Source organism: Bos javanicus, chromosome 1 (genome assembly GCF_032452875.1).
Source record: "Bos javanicus breed banteng chromosome 1, ARS-OSU_banteng_1.0, whole genome shotgun sequence".
NCBI classification, from domain to species: domain Eukaryota; kingdom Metazoa; phylum Chordata; class Mammalia; order Artiodactyla; family Bovidae; genus Bos; species Bos javanicus.
Genome location: NC_083868.1, coordinates 106,986,232 through 107,006,345, shown reverse-complemented (window position 1 = coordinate 107,006,345; position 20,114 = coordinate 106,986,232). Strand labels below are relative to the sequence as shown.

Sequence of the window (20,114 nt, the reverse complement as noted above, 5' to 3'; positions counted from 1 at the left end):
GTTTCATTAATTTATACTGAGAATTTAATAAAATATACAACATCCCACAAGTGTGTGTATAAACATAAAAACCAATTGAAAGATTTTTAGTAAAACAAGTTTTTAAATCTGATAGAAAACAATGTCACATTAATGTCATGAAAAGTTCTTAATATAAGATTTTTGCTTGTTTAGAAATCTTAAAAAAGCACAAGACAATGTCTTACGTACAGAAAAAGAAATAAAAGATACTGAGAAAGAAGTAGATGACTTAACAACAGAGCTAAAAAGTCTTGAAGACAAAGCAGCAGAGGTTGTAAAGAATACAAATGATGCGGAGGTAAGATGTGGCGAGGGGAGAGGGCACTATTTGAAGCAGCAGAGAATTGTGGATGACATCAGACCTTGTGTAGTAAACATTCAGTAGGTTATACTTCTAACTATATTAACTTCATCTGTGTAATACAAAATGACTAAACTTTTCTGTAAATAAAAACATTTTCTATAAAGTGAAAGAGGCATGAGGTGAGAGTGCTAACTTCATCTTTGTAATGTGAAAATCGCTGTTCTGAGATCATCATACCTATAGCAGCTCTTTTTGTTTTCTTAGGCATCCTTACCAGAAATCCAGAAAGAACATCGAAACCTACTTCAAGAACTAAAAGTAATTCAGGAAAATGAACATGCTCTCCAAAAAGATGCACTTAGTATTAAGTTGAAACTTGAACAAATAGATGGTCACATAGGTGAACATAATTCTAAAATAAAATATTGGCAAAGAGAGGTGAGAATTGTTAGTTAAGTGTAAATTTAAAATACCCTTTATGAAAAAAGTTGGGGTTTGTGTTTTTGAAGTATGTTGTAATTCTTAATTTCAGGTTATATAATCACTTCTCAGGTTTATAGGGGGCAAAATGAACAGTATTTAGGAATTATTATATACAGAAAAATAAGGGTAATGGTTAGAATTAATCAACATTTTCATCCCAGGACTGATGTAGAGATTGAACATGAACACTTGAGCACTACGACTATTTGTTTTTTAAGTCCTTTGAAAAATAGTTGATACACAAATGAGTCACCACTTCTGCTTATATGTCATTCTGATAGGTAATTTGTCTTAAATTTGTGAGTTTTTTGGTTTTTAATGTATTTGGCTGTCAGGTCTTAGTTGCTACATGCAGGATCTTTTATCACAGTGCACGAACTCTCTGGCTGTAGCACCTGAGCTTAGTTGCTCTGTAGCATGTGGAATCCTAATTTCCCAACCAGTGCAAGGCAGCCTCTTAACCGCTGGACCACCAGTGAAGTCCCTGGGAGGTTTTTTTTTTTAAACAGTGAATTGTAAGTAACACTGCGTTTTCTAATATTCATCTAACTTTATAGATTTCAAAAATATCACTGCATCCCATAGAAGATAATCATGTTGAAAAGATTCCAGTTCTAAGCCCAGAAGAGCTTGAAGCAATCAAGAACCCAGATTCTATAACAAATCAAATTGCAGTTTTGGAAGCCCAGTGTCATGAAATGAAACCAAATCTTGGCGCCATTGCAGATTATAAAAAGAAGGTACAAGTAAACAACTCGTGTAATGGTCAGAAAGTCTCTTTAGTCCTTAGCCTAAATTGTTAAGCCTTTATTTTATATAATTAGCATTTTAATTCTCATGTCAAATGTATAACGTTTTTCTCATATTCTTTTCGTAGGAAGAATTATATTTACAACGGGTAGCAGAATTGGACAAAATTACTAATGAAAGAGATAATTTTAGACAGGCATATGAAGATCTTCGAAAACAAAGACTTAATGAATTCATGGCAGGTTTTTACATAATAACAAATAAATTAAAGGAAAATTACCAAATGCTTACTTTGGGAGGTGATGCTGAGCTGGACCTTGTAGACAGCATGGATCCTTTCTCTGAAGGAATCACATTCAGGTTTGTAATGATGCCATATACCAAGTTTTGGATTATTCTGTTAACATCTCTGTACATATTCTCCAAACTTAGTATTCTTTAGGGGTGGGATGTGACAGTTAAGTCTACAGCATATTTTATTTGATAAACACTGGTTTGCCTACAGGCTTCCTGTGTAGCTCAGCTGGTAAAGAATCCACCTGCAACGCAGGAGGAGACCCTGATTCAACTCTTTGGTCAGCAAGTTCCCCTGGACAAGGGATAGGCTACCCACTCCAGTATTCATGGGAAACAGGAAGAATAGTAAGAATTACTTACTGATCTACTGTTTAAACCTTAAATTTTTGTTAGGTGTTCTGTGTTCATCCTCCAAAAATATTTTTATAAAATAACCCACCAAGAATTTATATTAATGAAAAAGCAAGTTAGGTATTTCCAAGGAAGGTGGTAGAAGCCAGTTAAAGGAAACAAATCACAGAGTCTTAATTTAGCTTTCCAAGTAATTTAAGTGATGAGACTTTCTTAATTATTTCAGTGTTCGACCACCTAAAAAAAGTTGGAAGAAGATCTTCAACCTTTCAGGAGGAGAGAAAACACTTAGTTCATTGGCTTTAGTGTTTGCTCTTCATCACTATAAACCCACTCCCCTGTACTTCATGGATGAGATTGATGCAGCCCTTGATTTCAAAAATGTTTCTATTGTTGCATTTTACATATATGTAAGTAATCATTTAGAGCTTTTCATTGTGAAAATTATGTGTTCCCTAAACATTACACATGGAATTGTTTGGCTTCTTTTGAGCTTCTGCCATTCTCTATTCCCATGGTATTCACGGAGACCTCTTTATTTGAGCAAAATAGTTCCATTTTGGAAAAGTTAAATGTAAATGTAAATTAGTAGCAGAAACACAGGTACAACTTTTCTCTTTACCCAGATCTTTTTTCTACTAGAAGACTTCTACTAGGCAACTATCCTTCCAAATACCTGAGTTCTTCTCTAACCTAGATACTATCATGAATTATCCATGTTGTCATTGTTCATATTAATTAGCAATGTTATGTTCAATTTATTGCCCAAGAAATATTTTAGGGAAGTAAAGTTAGATCTTTATTAGTCATATATTTACATATCTATGTGTAATTTTTCTAATTTATTCTGTTTTTTCTCTTTAGGAACAAACAAAAAATGCCCAGTTCATAATAATTTCTCTTCGAAATAATATGTTTGAGATTTCAGATAGACTTATTGGAATTTACAAGACATACAATATAACAAAAAGCGTTGCAGTAAACCCAAAAGAAATTGCATCTAAAGGACTTTGCTAAACTTGCTTAATCTGAAGATTTTTCATATCTTACCATAGATTCAACATATTGTATTTCTCTATGTAAAGGGTTATAAATTATATAAAATACCTATTCTTAAATTGTATCATATAGTTTCTATTTTATGCTGTTAATTGAGATGTTACAAGTTTAATAAAATATTCTCTATGCCTGTTTCTAAGAGATTGTAAGAATCTGACAGTTTTGTAAGTGGCAACTATGGAGAAAATAAGATGCCTGGACTATCAGATAACTTCCCCTTATGCAGAGTTAAAAGTATATTACTTTGATGAACAGTACAGTTGTAAACTAAACCATGTTAAACCAGTGATTCTGAATTGCAAGAATGAGAATTTTAATATTATACATTCTTCAACTCGGTGTGCTTGACTGTTTAAAACATTTGTGAAAGGGCCAGCAAATGTCTGAATAACTTGAGTGGGTATATATACCCACTATAGTTGCTTCAGAAAAAGAATGATTTAAGTGTATAAGGGTTAATTTCTTTAGTATAAATGGAAATTAGGATGCAGTACTGTTTGTCCATTAAGTTGTCAAAGGCTTTCTTGTTACTGTGTTACACTGCATTAACTCAAAAATATACTACTGGAAATAAGCTGGCAACCACTTTATTTTCAGAAAAATCCTGGTATTGAATCAGAAGTCTGGTCTAAGCTATTTGGTTTCTAGATAGAGAGCCTGAGGAATTAAAATTTAAAATTACCTTGTTATTCATAGTGCATTGTTTAGGTACTAAAACCCAACAAAGACAGTCTGTATCATAATCAGTAAGATGTAAATACATGAGCATGAACTTAAATAAAGTAAGATCTAAAATTCAAGTATGGTCATTTGTTTTAAGATTATACAAAGGAAAGGTAACTAGAAAAAAGTATCAGTATAATCAAAGTCTTTTCATTGGTGAGAACAGAGATGAATTTATTATTTTTTATGTTTTCATAACCAATAGAAAAGCGTAGTGCTTTTAAAAAGTTAAAGTAGATAATGCCCATAGCCCATATGAAAATTCCACATCAACCACTCCTGAGTTTCAGCACCTTATTAACCACTCAGTGCAAAGATCCAAATGAGTTTATTACAATGTAAACTTTTGTTATACATAAAAACTTAGAAATGAAGATTCAAGATTATATACTTCAAATTTTACAATCTCACCCTCAAAAATACAAAAGGGAAGAGCATGTATGAGTTACTTGTATATTGGATTATTCATGCAGACTACATAAGGTTAAAAGTATTGTTTATTAAAAACTGGCAAGTTATAAAAAAAAATGAATATCAAACCTAAAATGTTTCCATTTTTAGCTGTGATTCATAGACATGTTAGAAACCCTAGTAAAAATCTTGGTTTAAATTCTTTAAAGGTAACGCAACAGGTGAACTCTTAAAAAATACATATGGGTCTCTCATACTAAATATATGGCTTTGGCAATTTTGTATCTGTTTGCTAATATACAAAAAAGCAAGGATTAATACTTATTTCAGAAATGTGAGATTAAAATTATATGTATTCCAAAACATATGTGGCATTTTTGTGTTATAACTTTAATCAAGTCAGTGCAACTCCAGGCTTAAGTTGGTGTGTAGCTGTATACACATCTTACCTCCAAATGTTCCTTGCTCACACAACATTTACTTGTGCTATTCTGATCATGAACTGAGTACAGCCAGCCATCTTTAGACTTTTTCTCAGCAGATAAGGTCTTAAGAGTATTCTAGAACTGGTGCCTGATTACAGCCACCTCTGTAGGACCATGAGCATGCAGCTCCTAAACATGCTATCTACTTGGAATTTTGGGAAGTGAGCTTGTACTTAGGGTTGGATGGACAAAAGTGTCAATAAGTCCTACCAGGACCACAATTCAGTCCTTGTTAAAAAACGGAACTACATCAAAGGGATTTGACTTAGGTAGCTAGGCAGACTCCCCTTACAATTCAAGAAAGTAACATCAAATTATTGGTGCTTTGGCATTAGCGTCATGTGTGGATGTGAGAGTTGGACTATAAAGAAAGCTGAGTGCTGAAGAACTGATGCTTTTGAACTGTGTTGGAGAAGACTCTTGGGAGTCCCTTGGACTGCAAGGAGATCCAACCAGTCCATCCTAAAGATCCGTCCTGGGTGTTCATTGGAAGGACTGACGTTGAAACTGAAACTCCAGTACTTTGGCCACTTGATGCGAAGAGCTGACTTATTTGAAAAGACCCTGGTGCTGGGAAAGATTAAGGGCAGGAGGAGAAGGGGACAACAAAGGATGAGATGGTTGGATGGCATCACCAACTCAATGGACATGGGTTTGGGTGGACTCTGGGAATTGGTGATGGACAGGGAGGCCTGGTGTGCTGTGGTTCATGGGGTCGCAGAGTCGGACACAACTGAGCGACTGAACTGAACTGGCATTAGCATAAAAGACTTGAAAATTTTAAGACAATTTTAAAGACACAGTTAACATGATGCCATCCAAACATAATGAGGGTGGGATGTATCAATATTTCCCAAGAACTGATTTTACTACAAAGACTACACAAAAGTCAAATATCAATACAATCCTAAAATAAATTTACATGAATCATAGGACAGTAAGTGCTAGGAAATGTTACTATTTTGTCCCTAACAGCACTTAAGCAACAGTTTTATTAGTAATGAATATTACAGAAACTGTAGGCTCTTAAACACACTAATGTGTGGATCAGGTACATTTGATCAAACATATCTTTAACATCAGCAATCCCCTATCACTTTGACTTAGCTACTTGAATATAAAACCTCTTCTCACCATCTTTATTTGCCCATTCAAAAGTATTTTGACATCTTTTAATTAAAAACTATGTATACACAAAGAACTGCAAAGCCAACCACTGCAGTACATAATGCTAAAACACTACTGGTATAAGAATGTTAAAACAGTCAACCTTACAAACCAATAAAAATGGGATAATGTATTAATACTTAAGTTATCACTAGAGTTTGTTCTGGTTTTCAGAAAATCAGACATTGTCTCATTTCTAACTTCTGATGACACATTTTCTATTCAACAGAAACATAAGAGGGATTATTCTGTTGCAATTCTAACAAACTTTAGCCTGCTATTTTATTTATCCAAGTTACCCCTATATTCCTCTATTTAGTGATGGTCATTAGCCTCTGCTGTACAGAATAAACCTTAAATAATCCAGATTAGAATGTTCAATGAGAAATTATTTTCCACATGAATTCCTTCAGTAAATATACAGTGTGACATAGTATATTCTTTAAATTATGCACATTCTTAGATAAACTTTGGTAAACAGAGAGAGAGACTTCAGAAAAACATATTGAAGTGATTTCATTTAAAAAGGTTATGATGTGTTGGTTAAAAAAGAGGATCAGCATCAGTATTACTGAAATTAGTGTAACTATAACAATGTTTAGAATCTTAAAAAATTCAACTTTTTCCTCTTTATCAGGCCAGGCACAGGGAATCCTTTTTGAAGAGATCTTCATTTCAGGAATAAGAAGTTTCTTAATTTGTCCAATTTCTGTTCTGCTCCAATCTTCTTTCAATACTTGGCTTACTCGAGGATAAATTTCAACAGGTTGGACGTTAGGAAGTGGTCTTTGTTTCAAGATGTGCACACGTTGGCGGACGTCGTCAACTTTTTCAAGAAATTTAAGTGGAGCCTCTTCTTGTAAAGATGTTGTCAGTGTCACTAATTCAAGCTGCTGCTCTCTTATTTCTTTCATTCTTTCAATTTGTGGAGTATATTCTTGATTAATCAGATTGCCAACATCACAAAGAGCTGTTAGGAAAATTTTTTTTTTCTGTTCTAATGTATCACTAAGCTCCTTAAAATACTGGAGAACAACTTCCTTATCACCTTGGACCATTTTCTCTGAATGAGATTTTTGTTCTTCTAGCTTCTCAATAAGACAAGTAAGATCTGTCCAGTGTGTGTCAGTTAACTGTTCAAGCAGTTTCTGAGGTGTGTCCTTTTCTTTCATATAGGCACTCTGAAGGTCGTCTATAGGATGACCGTGATGTTGACCTATGGTAAGGCAATGACCACAAACCAATTTTTTATCCAGGAGACAGTAAACATTTAAGGGCTGCCTATAATGCTCAGGGCAGGTGATGATATCCGGATGGTCTTCTTGCTGGTACTTTTCAATAATAGCCCTTAATGCAAAATTAACAGGTAAAGATTCAATACCACTTGGAGCAATTTCAATAATACTTCTGCAGTTAGGGCACTTGAGTGGAATGCGTAAAGGTCTCCATATATAAAAGTTACCAGTTGCCTGTAGCACATTTTCCAAACAATTTCTACAAAATGTATGAGAGCACGGTAGTACACGAGGATCTTCAAAAATACTGTAACAAATGGGACATGTTAATTCATCCTCAAAATTGTGCATTTCCTGTCGAGAGAAAAAAGTATTTTAATTCTACATATAACAAAGACATATTTGCATACATTATATAAAGTTTTAAGTGTTAACCTACAAACAATATATCATACTTGTCATTTACAAGAGGATATTTACTAAGATTTCAAAAATGATTTTCTATATAATTTAATTCCTAATACTGATTATTGATAACCTTTAAGAGGTCACTTTGGGGTGTTCTGTTGGAAGTCTACCTAATGACTATAAATAGTCTGAGCAACTTTTTACATTCTAAGATGCTAAAATCAAAACTATACACAAGTAATGAATAGACAGAACTAAATATTAAATAACAAGTTGATTCTTAACAAAATTACATTCTTCAATTCATATTCCCAGTTGACTCAACCACAGTTTCTAAAGTAAGTTACTAAATTTCTAACTGTTCTATAAATTTCTCAGGTTCTTGAATTGGAATTCTAATGTATGTGCTTAAAGCCCTGAATCAGCACAGTGTAATATTCTAAAGTAATGTTAATTTGAAGATTCAGAAAGGGAAAACATTTCTGAATTAGTCCTGGCAATAAAGTTTGAAAGATGAAGTGTTGATAGTGGTAATTATGAATTACTGACCACTAGAGAAGGCAATGGCACCCCACTCCAGTACTCTTGCCTGGAAAATCCCATGGGTGGAGGAGCCTGGTGGGACGGGGGAGCCTGGTGGGCTGCCGTCTATGGGGTCGCACAGAGTCCAACACGACTGAAGTGACTTAGCAGCAGCAGCAACAGCAGCAGAGCATAGTGCTAAAGAATGCCATTAGTTATCTTTCCTTTAGGAAAGAAATCCAGCAACAGTTCAGAGATCCTCTCTGACACAAGTAACTTCACTTCTTTGCAAGCTATTACTGGTTATTTCCAACAAGCCTTCCAAGTGCCATTCTTGTAAAATCATCCTCTATAAAAACTGTTAGGAGTTTCAATAAACAACATCTACAAATAACTAATTGTACTTTTAATAAACATAAAAACCTCTTCAGTCTTTATAGCTCTATGCGCCCCCTCTTCACCATGTGCAAAACCAAACTCTTTCAAGCCTGAACTTGAGTCCCACCTCCTTCCCCAGATTTGGTCCCCTATTAATCTCACTGAACACTACACTTCTACTTTCTAGCTCTTAGATGGACTTTATTTAAAAGACTTGTGGGGATATTCCCTGGTGGCCCAGTGGTTAGGACTTGGTGCTTTCACTGCCAAGGCCCATGTTTGACACCTGGTTGGGGAACTAAGATCGTGCAAGGTGTGTGGCATAGCCAAAAAAACAATAATAAAGGATTTTGTAACATTTTTCTATACATTAGAATATATGCCTGCAGTAAGTGCAGACACTGTGTCTAAGTGCAGAACCTGACACAACAGGCATTCACTCAACACTGGTTGAATAAACACTGCCCCTTAAGAGACCAATGCTGATAAAATGTCAGACCTTAGTTTTAGGGTTTTTATTTTAAAACAGCAAAATTTCTGCTTAGGAAAAGTTCTATCAAGTATACATCTGAAAACAGAAAACACACCATTCAGACTAACAGCATTAAGAACTACAATGAGCCAGGATGTGTGAGACTAATCAGCCTGAACTGTGAAGCATTCCAGAAAACAAAACTGGGCAACAGAACAGAAGGTGACATTCACTGCAGGTAAATTCAAGCGCCTACATGTTGGGAAGCCTTTATGATCATCTTGTACCTAACAGAGCTCTGAAATCGAAAAACCACCCAAGAAAAACAAAACATTTTTTCAGTTTAAGTGATGTCAGAATTCATAATGAAGAAATAAACAGAATAATATTTTGCAAAGGAATAAAATTTGAACAATGGACATATATTCAATTTAGATTTAATATTAAAGTTATTTAATGCAAGTATCAAAAAGTAACCCTAAAACTGAACACAGTATTTCCCTCCAAAGCTTCCCTCCAAAATCCTATACTTGTTAAAAAGTTAGAAAACATTTTCCCTGGGAACCCATTTAAGGATCCCAAAAGTTCAACTTTTTTTAGAAGGATATTCAAAATAACCATATTGTAAAGAAAATATCATCTCTTGAACTTACACAAAATGTAAGCATTAGATATCCTGGTCTAATACAGCAAATATAGAACATCTACAACACTTTCTAGAACTAACGCAAAAAAAAGATGTCCTTTTCATCATAGGGCCTGGAATGTAAAAATTTTTAGACAAAGTCAAGAGATATCTGGAGTAACAGGCAAGTTTGGCCTTAGAGTACAAAATGAAGCAGGGCAAAGGCTAACAGTTTTGTCAGGAGACCATGTTGGTCATAGCAAACACCCTCTTCCAACAACCCAAGAGACAACTCTACACATGGACATCACTAAATGGGAAAAGCTCTACACAGTCAGCAAAAACAAGACCTGGAGCTCACTGGCTCAGATCATCAGCTGCTTTTTTGTAAAATTCAGGCTTAAATTGAAGAAAACCACTAGCCATTCAAGTATGACCTAAATTAAACTCCTTATGATTATACAGTGGAGGTGACGAATGTGTGTTAGTCACTGTTGTGTCCAACTCTGTGATCCCACAGACTGTAGCCCGCCAGGCTTCTCTGTCGATGGAATTCTCCAGGCAACAATACTGGAGTGGATTCCAATTCCCTTCACCAGAGGAACTTCCCAACCCAGGTCGAACCCTGGTCTCCTTCCTCACAGGCAGATTCTTTACCATTTGAGCTACAGCGTAGTCCCTGGAGGTGACGAAAAGATAGAATTAGATCTGGTAGACAGAGTGCCTAAAGAACTATGGATGGAAGTCACTGAAAAAGAAATGCAAAAAGGCGAAGTGGCTGCCTAAGGAGACTTTACAAATAGCTGAGGAAAGAAGAAAAGTGAAAGGTAAAGGAGAAAGGGAGCGATATACCCAACTGAATGCAGAGTGCCAGAGAAGAGCGAGGAGAGAGAAGGCGGCCTTTAAGAGAACAACGCAAAGAACAGAGGAAAACAATACAATGACAAAGACTGGAGATCTCTTCAAGAAAATGAGAGATATCAAAGAGAACATTTCATGCAAGGATAGACACAATAAAGGACAGAAATAGTATGGACTGAACAGAAGCAGAAAGATTAAGAAGAGATGGCACGAATACACAGAACTATACAAAAAATCCCTTAATGACCCAGATAACCACAATGATGTGGTCACTCACCTAGAGCCAGACATCTTTAGAGTGTGAAGTCAAGTGGGCCTCTAAGTGATGCTTTCTAAAAGCATCACTGCATCACTATAAAGAAAGCTAGTGGAGGTGTTGGAACCCCAGCTGAGCTACTTAAAATTCTAAAAAATGATGCTGTTAAAGTGCCACACTCAAAACGTCAGCAAATTTAGAAAACTCAGCAGTGGCCACAGGACTGGAAAAGGTCAGTTTTCATTCCAATCCCAAAGAAGGGCAATGCCAAAGAATGTTCGAACTACCATATGATTGTGTTCATTTCACATGCTAGCACAGTAATGCCCCAAAATCCTTCAGGCTAGGCTTCAACAGTACATGAACTGAGAACTTCCAGATGTACAGGCTGGGTTTAGAAAAGGCAGAGGAACCAGAGATCATTGTCAACATCCACTGGATAATAGAAAAAGCAAGAGAATTCCAGAAAAACATCTAATTCTGCTTCACGGACTATGCTAAAGCCTTTGACTTTGTAGATCACAACAAACTGGAAAATTCTTAGAGAGATGGGAATACCAGACCACCTTACCTGTCTCCTGAGAAACCTGTATGCAGGTCAAGAAGCAACAGTTAGAACCAGACATGGAACTGACTGGTTCCAAATTGGGAAAGGAGTATCTTCAGGCTATATATTGTCACCCTGCTTATTTAATTTATATGCAGAGTAAATCATGCAAAATGCCGGAATGGATGAAGCACAAGCTGAAATCAAGATTGCCAGGAGAAATATCAACAACTTCAGATATGCAGATCATACCATGGTAATGGCATAAAGTGAAGAGATACTATAAAGCCTCTTGATGAGGGTGAAAAAGAAGCATGAAAAAGCTGGCTTGGAACTCAACATTAACAAAACCAAGATCATGGCATCCGGTCAAACAGAAGGGGAAAACATGGAAGGAGTGACATATTTTATTTTCTTGGGCTCCAAAATCACTGTGGATGGGGACTGCAGCCATGAAATTGAAAGACACTTGTTCCTTGGAAGGAAAGTTATGACAAACCTACTGCAAGCATGCGTGCTCAGTCACGTCTGATTCTTTACGACCCCATGGACTGTAGCCCTCCTCTGTCCATGGGATTATCCAGGCAAGAATACTGGAGTAGGTTGCCATGCTCTCCTCCAGGGGATCTTCCCGACCCAGGGATCAAATCCAAGTCTTCTGCACTGGCAGGTAGATTCTTTACCACTGAGCCACCTGGGAAGCTCAAGACAACCCTAGACCGCATATTATAAAGCAGAGACATTACTTTACCAACAAAGGTCTATACAGTCAAAGCTATGGTTTTTTCAGTAGTCATGTATGGATATGAGAATTGGACCATAAAGAAGGCTGAGTGCTGAAGAATGGATGCTTTCAAATCATGGTGCTGGAGAAGATTCTTGACAGTCCCTTGAATTACAAGGAGATCAAGCCCATCAATCCTAAAGGATATCAACCCTGAATACTCATCGGAAGGATTGATTCTGAAACTGAAGCTCTAATACTTTGGCCACCTGAAGCGAAGAGCCAACTCATTGGAAAAGACCCTGATGCTGGGAAAGACTGAAGGCAAAAGAAAAAGGGGTCGAAAGAGGATGAGATGGTTAGATAACAATACCAACTCAAAAGACATGAATTTGAGCAAACTCCAGGAGACAGTGGAAGACAGAGGAGGAGCCTGGTGTGCTACAGTCCATGGGGTCGCAGAGAGTCAGACATGACTTAGTGACTGAACAACTAATAGCATATATTTTTAATAAAATTTAATCAGAAATGTGTAGATAAAGATACAGAAATCAAATCTACTCTCAGATTACCTTCTTCTAGCTGTTATGAAAAACTGATTTTAGCCAACACATTCATGAGAAGTGAAGACTGGCTAACAGAAGTAAGCCTGATTGAAAATAACTATTAATATGCAAGGTCAGGAACTTCCTAACTCTGGGTGCTGCCTGAGAAACAGAAGATTAAAGTGGCTATCATGCTTAGGAGCTAGTTCTTCCAGAAACTAGTATGAAATTTTATGTACCAGAAATTTTCCATAACCAGCCTAGACTCTTGATGGGGGGAAAAGGAGCAAAAAACTTTTCCAATAAGTATTTTCTGGGTTGAGTATCTTGGATTTAGCTATGTTGTGTGTAACAACAACACTGGAAACTAGAAGACAATGAAGCAATTCTTTAATAGGAAAACATGGCTTCCAACCTAAAATTCTACACCCAGAAAAAGTAAATTTTGAAAGTAGTCTAAAGATAGTTTGACACAAGAGGTCTCAAAACCCACTACCTGGGTTTTGAAACACCCACTACTTGCCATTTCTTAAAAAAAAAAAAACTACTGCAGGAAGACAAGAAAAATAAGAATTCTCACCAGGGTAACTGTGAAATGGAATCCTGGACAACTGTGCAGCAAGCCTAGAGAAAAAGTCTAGAGGAAGAAGACAGAAATCCAGAAGAAATGTCTTTAAGTAAATTAATGGAACAGACAATATTTCATGTGTCTGAACATACTGAGAGGTAATGAGAAAACTAAATGTAGGAGAAAATGATGGAATCATGAAAAGACAAAATATTATAGCACACTATATAACTCAGTTGTCCCATTAATCATAACATTATAAATATTAATACTGATTTTACCAAAAAGTATGACTGTTATGGATTGAATGTGTCTCCTGAAAATTCATATGTTAAAATCCTAACCCTTAATGTGATAGTATAAATGAGGCAGAGGTAATTAGGTCTTGAGAGTTGAGCCCTCATGAATGAGATGAGCCCCTTAAAGGAAGAGATACAGAGCTTGCTCCCTCTCTTTCTCTGCTCTCTGCCATGTGAAAGCACAGCAGGAAGATGGCCATCTGCAAACCAGGAAGAGAGCTTTGGCCAGAACCTGACTGTGCCAGCATCCTGATCCTGGACTTCCTAGCCTACAAAACTGCAAGAAATCAATGATTGTTGTTTAAGAAATCAATGATTGTTGTTTAAGGTAGGTTTTTATAACAGCTCAAATTAAGAAAATGAAAAAGTTATATTGGGGGGAGGAAATAGGGAAGGAAACAGTGTTTAAGAGCTTATCTTAATCTTCCCTTATAAGAAGTCAATACATACCTAAAAATGAAAAATCAAGAAATCACATCAAAAGCCAATTATTTAGAAATATAGAAGCAATTCCAAAAGAAATATTTAAATGGAATGAAATAATTGCTTCTGGAGAGCAGGAATCAAGACTCGGGAACATGAGGGCAGGAGGCTGCCGCTTTCCATTATAAACCTAAATTCTCTTTTACTTTCAACAAATTAACAGGTAATTTAAAATATTAAAATTTTAAAGAAATAAAGACAATCCCACATGCATCTAGTCAGAAAATACACTCTAAAAAAAGGAAAATAAAAACATAATGATCTCAAAATTCTCTGGGAGACTATAATTTCTAAAGATGGCCACAAAAGTTATTTCTCAGGTATGTTATTCTGAGATGTGACTTTGCTGGTATTCTCTCAAGAGATGAAATCTATTCTCCCCTCAAAAAGATCTGGGCAAGACATGTGACTGCTCTGACCAACAGGATACAGTACTAGTGACACGATGACAGTTCTGGATATAACCCGTAGGGAGCCTAGCAGATCGCTGCCTCTTTGCTATGTAAAAATTCTATCCTGCTCTGCTGATGAGGCCAAGTGGAGGAGCAGCAAGGTGCCAGACCCGTGAGTGAAAAAGTCATCTTGGACATCAGGCATCCAACCTTCTATTTGTTACACAGCAGTAGATAAACAGAACACCTCCAAAGCAACTAGAAATGATAAAAGACAATGTAGCAGTCAATACCCACAGGGGTCAGGAAGAAAAAGGATATGACCTCAGAATTCTCTACCCAGCCAAGATACAATTTATTCATTCATTAATAAACTAAACAAGTAATATAAAAAGGATTCATCTTTTTTAAAAAGGGGAAAAAACAGAAAATGAACCTAGGAAAAGCAAAAGAAAAGAACAATTCTAACTCGTGAAGAAAACTGTGAATTAGAAAACAGAAAACTGTAAGAATTGATAAACCCGAGGCCTGGCTCTTTAAATAAACAAACCTTTAGCTATCTATGACAGGAAGCCTCCAAGACAGACCTCTACCTCCCAGTTGTCACATCCTTTTGTAATTCCCTTCTCTTGAGTGTGGCTGGACTTAGTGACTCCCTTTTAACAAACAATACAGCAGATGTAACTTTAAGATTTTGTAATACCAGCCTTCAGTCTGGAATGCTCTGGCTCTCTCCAGCTCTCTTATATCACTCTCACCAAGGGAAGTAAGATGCCACGTTGCAAGCAGACCAAGGTCCACTGCTGTGGCAAGAAACTAAGACCCTTAGTCTAACAACCCCCAAGAACATGAAGACTGAAGCAACTACATAATGAGCAGATACTTCAGGTCCAGTAAAATCTGGCAATGACTGCAACATCACGAGAGACCATGGGCCAGAAGTGGACAGCTAAACTGCTCCGAGATTCCTGACCCAAGGGAACTGTTTTAATTTTTGTTTTAAGCTGCTAAAATGTGGGATTGGTTATGCAGCAATAAGGGGCTTCCCTGGTGGCTCAGATGGTAAAGAATCTGCCTGCAATGCAGGACACCGGGGTTCGATCCGTGGGTAGGGAAGATGTCCTGGAGTAGGAAATGGCAACCCATTCTAGTATTCTTGCCTGGAGAATCTCAAGGACAGATGAGCCTGGCAGGCTACTGTCCATCGAGTCGAAAAACAACTGGACATGACTGAGCGACTAAGCGTGCAATGCAACGCAAACAAGAGGGTTAAGAAAGAAACAACAAATGTACTAAGTTTAGCATTAAAAAAAGGAAATAAGCCAAAAATGGGAAAAGCCAAAATTATAGAGAATAGCTATTTGAAAGTCTACAAGAAATTAACTATTCTCTACGGTCAGTTCCAATACCAAAATTGACCAGAGAAGATAAAGAAAACCATGAGAGAAATTCACAAGCTGGGAAAGTGCTACTCTGGGGGAAAAAAAGGCTCTGGAAAAAAAAAAGGTGGGAAAGGGAGAAAGCTTCTCTGGTGGGTTCATCCAAGTGGTTAAGAAACAATTACTTGTACTACTGCTGGAGAATACAAGATGGCAAGTTTGCAAACTGTTTTGAGGATAGTATATAACACAATTGCAAAACCTAACAAAGATAATTCAAAACTAAAAATAGAACAATTACAAAAATGGATACTAATGTAAAATCCTGAACACAATATTAGCAAAAACAAATCCTGATCACATTAAAAGAATACAGTACAGAACCAAATACAGTTCTTTCTGGAAATGTAAAGTTAACTCAGTAACAGAAAATTACTCAATTAGGTCAGTGGAGAAAAAAATGTATGATCACGTTAGACATGAAAAATGCACAAAATATAAAAGCCAATAAGCACTGTCTACAAAGACATAATAAAATGGTGGTTGCCAGGGGCTAGAGGGAGGAGAGTTGGAGAGTTATCATTTAATGAGTGCAGCTTCACTTTGGGAAGATGAAAATGTTCTGGAGACAGATAGTGATGGCTGCACAACAATGTGAAATGTACTTAATGCCACTGACTATACACTTAAAAATGGTTAAAATGGTAAATTATATGTAAGTTTTAAAAAAATTTTTAAAAATTTAAAAATGTTTAAGTGTCTTGCCTATTATCCAGCCAGGCTCACCCCTGCCAAAGTAATTTTTAAATCAATTTCTATTATTCTATAATTTTAAAAAGCAAAAAAAATGACCCGTGTAAAATGTTATTTTCCTCCAGCGGGGACTAAGAGACAAAGGACAAACTGATAACTTAGTTCAAGATTTCCTGCTTCCCTTTTAAAAGTCACCAAGAAACATGAATATAAAAAAGAAATCTTTTCAGAAATAAACCTGAAGCTAAATCATCTACTTATAAATTATTTCTCAGATTTCTTGTGCTTAAGTGTAAAAACAAACACATTATTGAACTTCTAAAGTTTTCATGCAGTCTTTCTCCAGCAAGTTGATTTTCTATGGAGTCTCCACAGTGTCTAACCAGCTTATTATGTATGGTCAGCACTGACAGCAGATGATGGAGAACTGGGCATACCAAAAATATCATTCTCCTGTGTAAACTATTTTTTAAAAGCCTTAATTCCCTAATGCATTATTGTCTTTCATCTCTAAATATGAATGGTTATAAAACATTCATTACAGTTTACCACCTCTGAAGAGAAATCTGCTACATTATAGAGTTATATGACTTGCTCTAGTACTTAAGACAGTGAGTCAGCTGTAAGTCTGGGAAAATTCAAGAAGTGCCACCACCCAGTCTGGGTCTCACATCTTTGTGGCCCTGATCTAAAAAAAAAGAATAAATGTACAAAAATAATGAAGGCTCACCTAACTCAAAACAAACAAAAAAAATTCTATGGTCAGATCTGATTTTAACTCTGCCCATTTGTATGTTTTCCTGCATTTTGACATCAACCCGTTCCCTCAAACTAAAAAAAAGACCAGGCTCCTCTGTCCACAGAATTCTCCAAGCAAGAATCCTGGAATGGGTAGCCATTCCCTTCTTCAAGAGATCTTCCCGATCCAGGGATCAAACCCAGGTCTCCTGCATTATAAGCAGATTCTTCACCATTTAAGCCACTAGGGGAAGCCCATTAATGCAATTTAACAAGGAACTGATATGAGGAGTTAAGATTTTCTTTGCCTTTTTAAAAAATATTTTTCAAAGTGAAAATACACATTTGGTGGGGAAAAAAGCAACGTTAAAACTAACATCAACTAAGATCAAAATTTCATCTTGCCAGAGTAGCTAAACTATGGGCCCTTACTTTAAGAGATAGTTATTGTTATTGTTGTTTAGTCACTAAATTGTGTCCAACTCCTTTGCCACCCCAGGGACTGTAGCCTGCCAGGCTTCTCTGTGCACGCGATTTGCCAGGCAAGAATACTGGAACAGGTTGCAACTTCCTTCTCCAGGGGATCTTCCTGACTCAAGGATTGAACAGTGTCTCCTACATTACAGGCAGATTTCTCTCTTTTTTCTCCACCTCCCCCCACCCACCCAACCACAGCCCCGCCCCCCCCCCCCCGCCCCCACTGCTGAGCCATCAGGGAAGCCCCAAATGATAGCTACTTGGTGATTAAAAAGAAATGCAGTGGGGGAAAGAGAGGATGAAGAGGGAGTGTGTATGTGTATTTATACACATACTTACGGCTCATTCACACTGTTATATGGCAGAAACCAACACAACATTATAAAGCAATTATCCTCCAATTAAAAATGAAAATAAATAAAAAAGGAATGCAGGGCCTTCCCTGACAGTCCAGGGATTAAGACTTTGCTTTCCAATACAGGGGATGCTGGTTTCGATCCTTGGTCCAGGAGCTAAGATCCCACATGCACTGAAGCCAAAACCCAAAACGTAAGACAGAAGCAATATTATAACAAATTCAATCAAGAGTTTATAAAAAAGGTCCACACTGAAAAAAAACCTTAAAAAAAAAAAGGAATGCAGCAACGATATGTAAATGCATGGTAAAAAGGTACCCCAACAACTTAATAAATTCAACTTGCAGATCTCTAAGTGTTAAACGTGTGTGTCTGTATTAAGATGCACATATTCTTGTAAAATTTCCAGTAGCAGGGTAAACAAGAGTTAACAGTGACTAACTTTAAGGTACAGGTCAGATAAGAGAGTTGTTTACTTTTCATTTCAAGATCCTTCTACATGGTTTGAATTTTACATACCACCAACATACACTCTTTTTTTAAAGAAAAGATTCAAAAATTTAAATCACCTTACAGTTTAAAAATTTACTGAAAATCTCTTTGGTATTCACTTAATCTCCCAGAACTTACCACTTAGTTGACTTTCTGGTTTGGAGACTGAATATATATCTTCTTTAACTTTTTCGGATTCTTTTATCCTTATTCTGAAATAAAATTATTTTATCTTAATGTTCTAGATTCAAATTCTCAAAAAAACGTTAAGTACATGATAGGAAATATAACTATCTTTGATACTTACCTTCCCTGAGCCTCATTGTGTGTGTGTGTGTTTTAAAGTAGTGACAAATATCAATAGCTGTGGAGTAGCAGGAGAGGTATTACTGTAACTTGAAAATCCCAACAAATCTGTGACCAAATAAACTGTCACAAAGGCCCTCTTTTTATAGCGTCAAGTGTCTAGAAAACATTAGCTAACAATGGTGATGACGGTGTAAACCTTCATGGTCCTGTTGGACTGCTAAGAGTTAAATGCAAGGCAAAAGCACTCATAGGAATGAAAGGTTATGCCAGTTAAAGATCACAAGTCTTGATTTCAGTTATTCCCATCAGTACGTCTGTTAATCTCTCAGTTCTGCCACGTAAATGTTGAGAATCCCTGGAGGTGTTTTACCTAGGGCCTCTCACAACTGCCGTTTCACATCTGTAAGATGGGTGTAATTCTCACCTGTTAATTCCGGTGAGAACGTCTGCCAGAGAAGGGGCTCAAACACCAGGGCCCTTCACCTTCACTTTCTAGAAGGTTTCAGACAAATCCTTCCGGGCCTCTCCCCCAACGCGCCCCGCGGTCCTCCATCCACTCCGACCCCCGAGTGGTCTCACCCAGCTCGGCGGAGTACGGCCCCTTTCCCCACCCCACCACAGAGGGCCTTCTCTCTCGCGGAAATGCAGCTCCATCCTGGCGGGAGGGAAAACAAGGTTCCCCCAACTCTTCACCTAGGACAACAGGGAAGAGACGCAGGACCCAAGCCAGCCCTCGGAATTACCAAGCCTCAAACACACACAGTACACCAGCCTGGGCTACAAGCAAAGAGGAAGGACCCAGAGCCGCCTTTTCTGACAGAAGAAATGTTCCTTAAACTCACCGTGAGGACAGGAAACCAGGCAACTCCACCAGCAGCAACAGAGCTGCACAGCCTCGGGACGGATGCTAAGGGCTGCTTGGCGTCCCCGCCCTCCTCTGCCCTGAGGCCTTCAGGTGCTCAGAAGAGGCGGAGCTCGGGCGCCTCACGACGCAGGCGCAGTCTCCCGGCAACCTTCAACTGCGTAGCCTCAGCCAATGAGAAAGAGCGCGGGGCCGCGGTTCGAAAGTAAACTGCCCACAGTTGGGGCTGAAGTCCCGGCACGGTCGCTAGGGCTCGGCTCGAGGCCGGCGGCGAGCTTTCTGCGCCTGCGCACTAAGAGGGGGTGCAGCTCTGGCGTTGCTGAGGCGCGCCGCAGGCTTTGCTTCAGCTGGCTGGGGCGCTTCTGGCTGCCGTGAGTCTGAC

At 37.5% G+C, this 20,114-nt stretch overlaps 2 protein-coding genes across 6 annotated transcripts in view; one reads left to right on the top strand and one right to left on the bottom strand.

Moving 5' to 3' along the window:
* The window catches only part of SMC4 (structural maintenance of chromosomes 4), a 33,929-nt gene extending 29,864 nt beyond the window's left edge, over nucleotides 1-4,065 (top strand). For all 3 annotated transcript variants that reach the window (XM_061417201.1, XM_061417191.1, XM_061417210.1), the window contains 6 exons: nucleotides 175-319; nucleotides 590-763; nucleotides 1,366-1,548; nucleotides 1,686-1,918; nucleotides 2,433-2,616; nucleotides 3,071-4,065. In XM_061417201.1, the coding sequence (XP_061273185.1) occupies nucleotides 175-319; nucleotides 590-763; nucleotides 1,366-1,548; nucleotides 1,686-1,918; nucleotides 2,433-2,616; nucleotides 3,071-3,223 (1,072 nt within the window). In that variant the 3' untranslated portion in view covers nucleotides 3,224-4,065. The remainder of the gene's footprint in view (nucleotides 1-174; nucleotides 320-589; nucleotides 764-1,365; nucleotides 1,549-1,685; nucleotides 1,919-2,432; nucleotides 2,617-3,070) is intronic.
* A 235-nt stretch (nucleotides 4,066-4,300) lies between these two features.
* On the bottom strand, nucleotides 4,301-19,802 carry TRIM59 (tripartite motif containing 59). Of its 3 annotated transcripts, XM_061417291.1 has the most exons (4): nucleotides 19,713-19,802; nucleotides 18,700-18,773; nucleotides 13,205-13,261; nucleotides 4,301-7,640 (listed from the first exon to the last, which is right to left on the bottom strand). In XM_061417291.1, exon 4 carries the CDS (start codon nucleotides 7,635-7,637, stop codon nucleotides 6,429-6,431), a length of 1,209 nt encoding a protein of 402 aa, XP_061273275.1. In that variant the 5' UTR covers nucleotides 7,638-7,640; nucleotides 13,205-13,261; nucleotides 18,700-18,773; nucleotides 19,713-19,802; the 3' UTR covers nucleotides 4,301-6,428. The 3 variants fall into 3 exon arrangements, with proteins under 3 accessions (XP_061273275.1, XP_061273253.1, XP_061273264.1); XM_061417269.1 differs by lacking the exon at nucleotides 13,205-13,261; XM_061417280.1 differs by lacking the exons at nucleotides 13,205-13,261; nucleotides 19,713-19,802 and adding an exon at nucleotides 18,869-18,974.
* Nucleotides 19,803-20,114: the final 312 nt, after the last annotated feature.